The sequence below is a fragment of the Phyllostomus hastatus genome, unplaced genomic scaffold (assembly GCF_019186645.2).
Source record: "Phyllostomus hastatus isolate PE091 unplaced genomic scaffold, TTU_PhHast_1.1 phas_contig_90, whole genome shotgun sequence".
Classification (NCBI taxonomy): Eukaryota; Metazoa; Chordata; class Mammalia; order Chiroptera; family Phyllostomidae; genus Phyllostomus; species Phyllostomus hastatus.
The window spans coordinates 4,505,198-4,516,399 of NW_025333984.1; the positions used below are offsets into that span (position 1 = coordinate 4,505,198).

Sequence of the window (11,202 nt, forward strand, 5' to 3'; positions counted from 1 at the left end):
GAAAATGGTGAGAAGGATGTCACTACTTTGGAAGCAGCTGGGCCCATTGGGCAATCTATGCTTCTTATTTTTACACTTTGGGAAATAAGGAGAGAGCAGCCTCCTCTTGACATCCAGGGAATATAGGAAATACTGATGAGTCAACATCTTTCAAGTCTTCTCTATTCTGCTACCTGCATTGGCACTCCAGAAAAACATATCTGTCCTGTGTCCCACCCGCTTTGGGTGTTTCCGCCCACTGATGTAACCAAATGAGACAATGAAGACTCATTTGGTACATCAGTGGTCCTAGAGAAGTGACTCAAATGATGAGATCTTCAGGTGGCATAAGAGGCTGATAGGGAGTATGTTTTGGCACAGGTATATTCTAGTAAGGTAAGCTGCCTCTTCTACTCATCACAATCAGAAATGTCTTCTCAGAGGAAAGCAAGACATGAAGGCGTGTGCTAATCTATACAAATTTTATTTTAGTATCAATTTGTATGGAAACAAGCAGGTGTCAGCATTATGTAGGCACGGAAAAAAGGAAAGAAAAAAACTCTAGTGATAATTGAGCTTGTATTTACACCATTTGGTTTCAACAGGGACAGGAAGTTTTACTGTTAGCTTCCTGTGGGAACTCCAGTTTCTGCACCTTCCCCTGCTGCCTCTCAGCATCACGATAGAGCAGGGATTTCTGTGCCTTCAATCGGCAAGCCAGACACATGAAAATTGACTCCACGTTCTGGCTCTCTTTGGGGTCCTTGGCCGATGTCTCAAACAAGAGCATGTTGTGGGCATCGGCAAATTTCAGGGCTAAGTTGGAGGGCACCTGGATCTGTTCCCTCAAGTCACACTTGTTGCCCACAAGCACTTTTGGGACTAGCGGGGGCACGGCATGCCCATTGCATTCTTGGATCCACATTTTGAGGTTGGTGAAGGATGTCATCTTGGTGACGTCATAGACGAAGACCACTGCATGCACATTGCGGTAATAATGCTCTACCATGCTTTTGCGGAAGCGTTCCTGACCTGCTGTGTCCCACACCTGAACCTGGAAGATACAAAAACCCGTGTTTGCAGTCAGAAGAGGAAACATCAGTAGAGAAGAGAAAACATGGTTCTGTGTCATTATAAAACTAAGGTGACAAGCCCTAACACAGGAAGTGGGTTTTTTTAAATGTTCTATTTATTTATTTTTAGATAGAGGAAGAGGGGAGGGAGAAAGAGAGGGAGAGAAACATCAATGTGTGGTTGCTCTCACGTGCCCCCAGCTGGGGACCTGGCCCACAACCCAGGCCAGGCATATGCCCTGACTGGGAATCGAACCAGCAACCCTTTGTTTTACAGGCCCGAGCTCAATCCACTGAGCTACACCAGCCAGGGCAGGAAGTGGTTTTTTTGATGGATTGGCAGAATGGACTTATATAAGTATAGAGAGAAGTTGCTTTCATGGTGCATAAAGATTCTCTTAAGATTTTTAGTTGAAAATATTGAGTCAAAAAATCTTAAGGTTTCTAGTTGAAAAAGTGGGACATATGTTGGTCAACTGTTCGGAGGGTAACTTAGCAATATTATCAAGAACCTTAAAAATGTTCAAAATTCTTTGAGCCTATAATCTCACTTCCAAAAATTTATACAAAAGCAATAGCAGAGATGTGATGAAAATTTTGATGAAAAACAGGATCTTAATCACCATGTTATTTATACTTTTAAAGAAACAAAACCACCTAAATGCTCAGTAGAAGAGGAATAGCTAAAGTGCATGCATAGATCTATATAGTAGGCTATTATGCAGCCATTAAAATGTTTTTAAAGAATAAATGATGAAGGAAATATGCACAAGATATAAATGAAACCAGGATATGAAATTGTTATATGCTATGGTCCCAATTTTTTAAAAAATATACTAAACATAGTCATATGCATAGGAAAACTTGGAAGTGTATACACCAGAACATTAATGATTATTTGAGGGAAGTGGGACTACAGCTATTATTTATTTAGCTCTTTTTTGTATTTTTCAAATTTTCTACTGTAAGCATCCATCACTTTGTTTGGGTGGGGTGGGGGGGTTGGATGACTTTTTAAAGGAAACAAAGTTAGTGTTTAAATCTCAACTTTTAGCTCAATTTATTATTTTATTATTTTATTTATTTGAGAGAGAGAGAGAGAGAGAGAGGGAGGGAGGGAGGGAGGGAGGGAGGGAGAAACTTTGCTTCATTGCTCCATGCATTCATTGGTTGTGCCCTGATCAGGGATCAAACCCACAACCCTGTTGTGTAGGGATGACACTAACCAATTTAGCTAACTGACCAGGGCATAGCTCAATTTATTTTAAGCTCACTTCTTTGTTATGTAAAACGTAATTTACCACACTAGATTTTTCTTCTGAATAGCAACTTTTAGGATAAAGTCCAAATTATTGATGGAAAATGCCGATATAAATAACATATACAAGAACACAACTCCCAAGGGACACTCTGGAGTTGACACATTCAGCCCAATCTATTTCCCTTTACACATCCAAAGTCTTGGACAAGAGAAATTCATACTCAGAATGATGGTCCCAAGGCTCTATACAATTCTCAGTTATCGAAGAAAATCTGATTATGGCCACTAATTGACTACTATGGCTCTTAAAACAAAGTATAGCCTTTATTTGAAGTATCAGTCATCAGTATAATCTAGTAAATATAATTGAATCTCCTTGCTGACTGAAAATCTTAACAGGGCCCCAGAGCCATCATTTGGAACATCAGTTTTCATTGTACAGGCTCCCCTTCATTCCCACTATGGACATGGCCACAACGTGCCTTTAGCACAACCTTCAAATTCACCCATTCTTGTATTTCGATTTTCATGTCCCTAGGCCAGACCCTCTTCTCCTCACTCCTGGAATACAGTGAAGTCTTTTGGATTCTCGATGTCTCTACTCTAGTGCTTCCTCCATACTACTTTCAAACTTGCCTTCCTAAGTCCCTGCTTTTATCAGCAATGTCATCATCCTCATCAGGACATTATGTTAGCCCTCTTCTGCATGTGGCATCAAATGGAAATTTTTATCTGCCATAATTTGACCCCACCCAACCTCATTTCAAACTGCTCAGCTACACACCTGGTTCATTCTGTCCACTGTACTCATGGTCCTGCTAATTCACCCTTCCCTTACAGAATCAGTTGCCCCCTCATTACCCTACCCAAATCTGACCTATTCTTCAAGGCTCAGCTCATGCCTCCACCTTCTTCCTACAATCTTCTCCAACTTCTTTTTAATTCTCTTTTCTTAGGTATTTCTAGTGTACTTTGAGTCCATACCGCACCATTTAGAATGTATTTATTTGGCCCTGGCTAGTGTGGCTCAGTGGATTGAGTGCTGGCCTTTAAAGAGAGATCGATTCCCAGTCAGGGCACATGCCTGGGTTGTGGGCCAGGTCCCCATTTGGGGGAGTGCGAGAGACAACTGATCAATGTATACCTCGCACATTGCTGTTTCTCCCCCTCTCTCCCTCCCTTCTCCTCTCTCTAAAAGTAAATAAATATATTTTTTAAAAGAATATATTTACTTGTTCTCTAGTTGTTTTATCAGTGCTCTGGGCATCTCTCCAGCTAAACTATAAGCCATCTTTTTTTTAAAAAAAAGATTCTATTTATTTATTTTCAGAGAGGGAAGGGAGGGAGGGAGAGAGAGAGAGAGAGAGAGAGAGAGAGAGAGAGAGAGAGAGAGAGAGAAACATCAATGTGTGGTTGCTGGGGGCCGTGGCCTGCAACCCAGGCATGTACCCTGACTGGGAATCGAACCTGCGACACTTTGGTTCACAGCCCGCGCTCAATCCACTGAGCTATGCCAGCCAGGGCTTTTTTTTTTTTAAGATTTTTTAAATGTATTTATTTTTAGAGAGGGAAGGGAGGGAGAGAGAGAGAAACATCAATGTGTGGTTGCTGGAGGTCATGGCCTGCAACCCAGGCATGTGCCCTGACTGGGAATCGAACCTGTGACACTTTGGTTCACAGCCCGCGCTCAATCCACTGAGCTACGCCAGCCAGGGCTAAGCCATCTTTTCTGCATCAGATCACTCATCATTATGGTTGCCACAGTCATTGTCATCATTATCAAAAAGCAGCATTGTCCTGAGCCAGCAAAACTACAAGCAGTCTGGCATCCTAGGTATCTACCAAGGTGATTTCAGAGAGAACATTCAACTTTGGTTATGTAGAAAAACACGAGTCCTCAAAGACTGATTTGCTTCAGCAAGCAGAGCCAGAAAAGATTCTCATTTCTTCCACAGCTCTGGTGCTCTGAACAGGAATAAAAGGAGAGTAGACCAGGAAACAAATGGAGGTCAATGGGAAGAGAACAGGTATAGCGCAAGAATAGCCTGATCTCCAACCCCCCAGTGGTTCGCACTCTAGCCTCTGAGCAAGGCTAAATCCCTACCAGCCCTCAGACATGTGGCAGATGCTTTAACACCATGAACTCAGGACTCTAAAAATACCTACCAGTAGCAAGAACACGGGTGGGAATGTGTGAGGTGTATGGAGCTGAGTAGGTTGGCTGTTTGGCTTTTCTTTGGCTTCAAAACTGTACACCACCCAAGCTGCCAGAATTACAGGGAAGGCCATCTCTGCTGGAGACCAACTTTGCCTTTCCAATGCCATGGAGAGCCTTGACGCTTTCATATGCAGGCTCGGAATTTAAACAGGGGGCACTGCTCCCATTCTAGCTCTTTATAAAGAGCCAGAATTCTACCCCACCCTAAATTCTTCACACCCCTGTTTGTGGTGAGAAGTGAGCTGAGAAGCAGGCTGCTCACAGTACAAAACCAGAAGAGCCATCACGAAGGAAGAGCACAGCGGTCAGGTTCATGGGACACACAAAGGACCTCATTTTTGTTTGGCAGTTTGATGTCCCTATTCTTCTCAGCATCCCCATAAGACCCTGGCCCCTGATAGACAGTGAAAGCACCTCCTTCCCCTTTTGTAGCTGGCATTTCTCTTATTCATCCTTCATTTCCTGTGGGCACTGCATCCACATGGTGGCCCGGGGTTTACAACTGTCCCGTAGCCATATGCATGCTCCTCAGAGGATGCATATGGCTAAGGGTCAGTTCTCTTTTCTCTCCAAGGGCCACTGGGGCATGATGGAGTCAAACCAACTTGGGTGCAAATCTCAGCCCAGTCACGTACTACTAGTTAGGTGTCCTTGGGCAGATAACTCTATCTTCATTGTCCTCCCATGGACACTGAGGATGACCACAGCAATCTTGTAATAATGCTGTGAGGATTAGCATTCCTTGTAAGTATATGGCACAGTGCCTAATAAACACTCTCCCTTCTTCCCAGCCCAAAACCTCCGGCATTAATTCTGGCCCGACAACTATTCGAGTGGATGCGGCTGAAATACAGCAGTAGCTTTGGAATTGGGAGATGTGGGTTCTAGCTCCTTTGCTTAGTAGCCAAGTAAATGATTAGGCAAATGAAATAACACATGAAAAAGAGCTTAGGTAAAATATAAAGTGCTCTGCAAATGTTCATTGTTGCCATTGTCTCAGAAGGCCCATCAGCCCTGCCCTGGTAGTGCTGCTCCTTGGACCTCTTGGTTCTCATCCTGGAAAGCACAGAAAGCTTGGCGTCTTGACAATGAGATAGAGTCAAGGACCAGCAGTCAGTGGGGAGGGGGAGGAGAGAGGAATGCCAGCAACCTGCCATGGGTGGCTGGGGGCAGGCCCAAAGTGACAGGGATGTTGGAAGAGGTTCAAGGGCACAGCGTGGGGAGCTACCAAAGATAAATCTATCCTTTTAAACAATTCTCCTGGGGCTATCACTGCCTGAGCAAGTTTCAGCAAGTCTCCCACCACCTGCACATGCTCATAGCTGACATGGAAATTTCTTTTCCCTAGGGAACAACATATCTCGCACCTCTCTATACATGAGGCTTGAATGTCCTTTTGTTGGTAGCCAGTGGGGGAGAGTAGAAGTGGAAAGGGGGAGAAAAATACATCTGTAACTTCTGGAGAGTTCCAGAGTGGGTGACAGGAAAAGTTGAAAATAATTTTTGTTAACTAGCTAGACAGAGACAAAGAGAAACTTACGCACAGAAAGCAAGGAAGCAAGACAGACAGAGAAACACACTGATGGGTAATTAACTATTAAGCTAACTGGCAGAAGATGGAAGCTCAGAAGCCCTAAGGAAGACATGATGTCATTCTGACTGCAGGCAGCTTCTGAGGGAACACTTAGCTCAGCCTCCATCCACTCAATAATGTAACACAAGAAGGTGTTTTTCCAAGTTGTCAGCAAAGGAAGAGATATCCACAGTCCTCGCTGGCACCTGCCCACAGCATTGGCTCACCTGCAGGTTGCCTGATCCACAGTGCTAGGGCTGCAGGGATCCCCAGCCCACGTAAGGAGCCATACTAGGCAGGAGAGGCTGCTTCCATGAGAATTTACAAAGAATGCTTCCAAAAGTGGTTCTGGTCCTCCACCTGTAATACCTCCTTCATCCCACCCTTCACACATTCCCATTTGGCATTTTCCAATGCTTTTAGTCTGATACAGGCTCAAAATTATTTAGGTAGACCTATAGGAGACAGACCCATAATGTCATTATGGGAAGCTCCACCCTTCCTCTGGGGGTTGGGAGATGCCTCCACCAAGGCTGATGTCAGCTTTCCCACATGATGTGTCCCTGCATCCCTATTGAAGGTTACTGCATGGATTGCATGGTCCAAGGAAGGACAAGCCCAGATCAGGAATTTATATGAAAGGAGCACCAAAAGGGGAATTAGAAGATCTGAGTTGTAGGCCTGGGCCTGTGCGATCTTGGGCATGTCACTTTCCCTTTCTGAGTCTCGGTTTCTTATCTCTAAAATAAGGATGTTGGAGTAGAAAGTCTCTAGGTCTCTTCTATCTCTGAACATTCTCTGATTCTCACACCTAAGGTGAGACAGTTAAGGTGCAAAAAGTAAAACTTAGATGAGATACTCAGTCCAGTGTCTGGGGTGCAATTGAAGGAGACAACTTGAAGGATCCTGGGTCCTGGGACTCTATAACCCTGGACCCCCGGCCTAGAAAAGACCACCAGGCTGGCCACCCAGTATGCCACCTCCCACTGTGCATACTCCCCCAAGGCCAGATATCTCCCCCTACAGTGGAGTGCAGTGGCAGAGAGATTGGGCTCTGAATCTAGGTTAAAATACTTGGCCCTATCACAGGGTGGCAGGATAATGAGCTAGTAAAATGCTTAGTTAGACCCAAGAAGCTCCAGCCAAATGCCTTTGGGCAAGTTATTTAATCTCTCTAAGTATGTTTTCCTTATCTGTACACTGGAATGACAATTGCAGTCCTAATTTCATAGGGCTACAGTTAAGATCAAAAAAGATAGTACATGTCAGGTGTCCAGTCTGGGCTCTTTATTCAAAAAGCAGGAGTTGTTGTTGTTGTTATTACCTCATTGGAGGCTTTTCTTGATGTTCATGTTAACTAGGAAACACTGGATTATAAATGCTGTGATGGGGAGGGAGTGAAGACACATTGAAAACCAAATTGGTTTTCAAGGCCCCACAGATAGCCCTGGTAATTAAGAGAGTAGTCCCAAATATGCTGAATCAGGCACAACCCAGTAGAGGCCACACCCTACTAGGGACTGTGAGAAGAGCTCACTGAGCCCTCTTTCCCACTCTCCCGTGAGAGCTGGCATTTTATAGCCTGACAGCCTTCTATTGCTGGCTGTGGTCTAGGACCACCTCAGCCTGGCACACTGGACTTTTCTCTTTTCCCCAAAGAGAGAAGCCTTTGGAAGTCACCTTCTAGTGTGGTTTTGATACTTGTTCCTTGAGAAACTCCAGGCCAACCGGAGTGTGATGACAAATATCCTATTGAGATAATGTGCTCGCTGCCGTGCTCTGCTGCCTTCCCCCAGACATGCTGGTCTTTGCCTGCTGGGTTTAGCCCTGAGGTTGCAACAACTTTACAAGAGGCAGGGTCACCATGTCCCCACTCCCACACCCCACCCTGAGATCCTGCAGAATCTGCCCTCAGAAAGCTCCTTCATGTCATACGTGTCACAAGGCTTTGCCCTCTTGAAATATCACCTTCCTCTAAAAAGCCTGCATTGAGCACTTCTCCGCACGTGGTGTTCTGTTCAGCTCTGTTTCTAGTGAGTCACACTGTCACAGGCTCTGTCCCCTGGGAAAAGTCCAGAATCTTTAGCAGGGACTGTAAAATCCAGTTTGGCTAAGTACTGGGCTATTTAGAGAAAAGGAATCTTTTAAAAATTTCCCCAAGAGCATTGGGTTGTGACCCTCTTCCACTCATTTTCGCCTCCCATTTTCCACTTTCTAGCTTCCCCCTCCCTTCTTTCTCCCCCAGACTCCCAAACACTTCCTTTTTCATCCATGTAAATTTCACATGGACTTACTTCCCCTCTCTTAAATCCAGAGTAGTTTGGCTCAATGTGACACTTGATTTTAGACAGGTGATAGCATTACATTTTAAGGATCTTCAGAGTTGAAGGGTACATCTATAAGTGTATTTCTACTTTGTATTGTTAAGGCATGCTTTATAAATTCCAGAAACTTACAACCTTACGTTAAAGAAGCTAGACACACTAAAGAAAGTCCTGTTAAAGGAGTTCATCGTCACCAAGCCCTTATTATATGAAATGTTAACGGGACTTACCTAAGAAAAAGAAGATAAAGAACACGTGTAGTAAAATGACAGCAAACTCACAATTATTAACAACCACACCCAAAGCAAAAACAAAAACAATCTAAGCAAACAACTAGAACAGGAAGAGAGTCACAGAAATGGAGATCACATGGAGGGTTAGCAACAGGGGAGTGGGAAGAGGAGAGAGGGGGAAAAGGTACAGAGAATAAGTAGCATAGATGGTAGGTAGAAAATAGACAGGGGAGGGCAAGAATAGTATGGGAAATGTAGAAGCTAAAGAACTCATAAGTATGACACATGGACATGAACTAAAGGGGGGAATGTGGGTGGGAGGGGGTGTGCAGGGTGGAGGGGAATGAAAAGGGGGAAATAGGACAACTGTAATAGCATACTCAATAAAATATGTTTTTAAAAAAGAAAGTCCTGACCAAGCAACAGTCAACATAAAGACCTGGGAATGGAGAAAGACAGATACCTACTTTGACTTTAAAAAGGAAATGTAGCCATTCCCCGCAAAACACAAGGGGTGAAAAAGATCACTGTCTCAAAACAGTACACTATTTTCCTGACCCTGGGGCTCAGTTGTTCTCAAGAGCTCCTCCTTACCAGTACTGAACTGCCGTCTTCCTAAAACATCCAGCACCTTGACTCGGTTTCTGAAGCCATTTTTAAATACATTTATTTTAATAACTAAGGAGTCAAGAGTCTTGCAGAGTTTACAGTGTTTCATCATTTCTCCCAGTTACTCAGCCCTCCTCTCCATATCATTCTGAAGATAGGCCTTGTGGTCATTTGGGCCCTTTTGACCAGCAGGAGGGAGGTTTACCTTCGTCTGACAGGGTCTGACCATAGGCTCAAGAAGAGGTTAGCTGTGGGTCTATTGGAGTTGGTTTTTAGTGCCCAGTGTCTTTTGATGTGACTTTCCTACCCATAACCATGCCCCCCTCTGCTCCCCTGGTACATGAAGCTGCCCTTGTCATGTCCTCCCTCCTGCTATCCTCTGCACGTTGAAGTATCCCTGTCCTATCCAGTTTACCCATTTTATGAACCAACAGTGAGTACAAATGCCCAGACAAGAATGTCTGTACTTAGTCTATTTCATAAACTAATGAGAAGGGAGGACCAAGACACATCCCTTGGCCCTCAGATAAGTTGCTCTGCCTGCCTTTTTACAAAGGTCTGGTGAAGACAATACCTAGAGAATGAGTAATGGCAAATAATAACAAATGCAGAAGATAACATTTGAGGAGTACTGTTCCAAAATAATAAGTTCTGTCTATTATGAGGGGCTGGTAGGTGACCCTGTCTCAATTTCTTTAAAAGGGTTCATGACTTTGTGCCAGAACAACCCCACTCCACTCTTATTCCATTTCAGCCCTGATGTTACCCATAAACTGTAATTTTCTATGGATTTCCATCCTTTCCTCCCCTCTAATGCCTTGGGGCTTAACCAAACTGGGTTTTTACAGCCTATTGGCACCCAAGAGGTAGAAGAAGACCTCAATATATGCGCAGTGCTCTGGGATCCATCCCATAGACCAGGAGGGGGTTCCCTCCTACCTCCCTCTGCTCACAGGTGCTGCTGCTCCTGGCTCAGGGTCAAGGATGGAATCACACAGTTTTTCCTGGCAGGAGCTGCCAGGCAGGAGCAGAGGGCATGAATGCACCCACTCCGGCCTGCCCTAAAAAACGGGTGAGGTCGGGACCAGGCAGCTGAGAGAGGCAAAGGGGGATGAGGAGGTGCCAACGATCGTGGGCTCAGCAAGCATCGACACAGCCACGCACCTGACGCTTCACAAGCACTAGAGCGGATACCTCAAGCGAGGACCCCTCCCAGAGCCCACCCTTCCTGGACCTGACCATCTGGATCACCTTGATCTTCTCGCCCTCGATTTCTACGGTCTTCTCCCTGAAGTCCACGCCGATGGTGGCCTCAGTTTTGTCCGGGAAGGTCCCGCCGCAGAAGCGGAAGGTCAAGCAGGTCTTGCCCACGTTGGAGTCCCCAATCACGATGATCTTGAAGATGCGAATCTGCACGTACTGGTCCAGCGACGAGTCGAGCTCCAGGGATGCCAGGCCAGCGGCCGAGGCCGGTTGCAGGCTCCCATGGCCCATAATGGGCTGCGCCATCTCCCCGGGACAGGACGGGACGAGACCGGGGTCCCAACCCCCTCGAGGGTTCCACACAAAGAAAACGACCACGTTAGTGCGCTCGAAGCGAGCGAGCTTTGTGCATGTGTGTGTGTGCGCGCGTGTCCGCAAGTGTGTCCGCGCGTGTGTGCGTGCACCGGCACCGCAAGCGCGCGCGCGCTCGTGCAGGGGGTGCCTCTCACCCCAGGTCCCCCTCCTCCTCCTTCAGCTCACCCTCTTCGCAGCTCTGAGGCACCAACACAAAAGCCAGACAGAGAAGGAGAGATGGAAAGAGAAGGCAAGCCGCGAGCCTTCTCCTTCTGCCTGTGCCCTCAGACAGAATGCTAAGTCAGGCGGGCGAAACCATGGCGCGCCCTGAGCTACCGTTGCGCCTAGGCCTAGACCTCCGGAGGTGAAAGAGGT

The 11,202-nt window shown here is 45.8% G+C and overlaps 1 protein-coding gene across 1 annotated transcript; it reads right to left on the reverse strand.

Moving 5' to 3' along the window:
* Window positions 1–497: 497 nt before the first annotated feature.
* On the reverse strand, window positions 498–10,894 carry RAB33A (RAB33A, member RAS oncogene family). The gene is made up of 2 exons (XM_045852272.1): window positions 10,522–10,894; window positions 498–1,033 (listed from the first exon to the last, which is right to left on the reverse strand). The coding sequence occupies exons 1-2, from the start codon at window positions 10,777–10,779 to the stop codon at window positions 578–580; spliced, it is 714 nt and encodes a 237-aa protein (XP_045708228.1). The 5' UTR covers window positions 10,780–10,894; the 3' UTR covers window positions 498–577.
* Window positions 10,895–11,202: the final 308 nt, after the last annotated feature.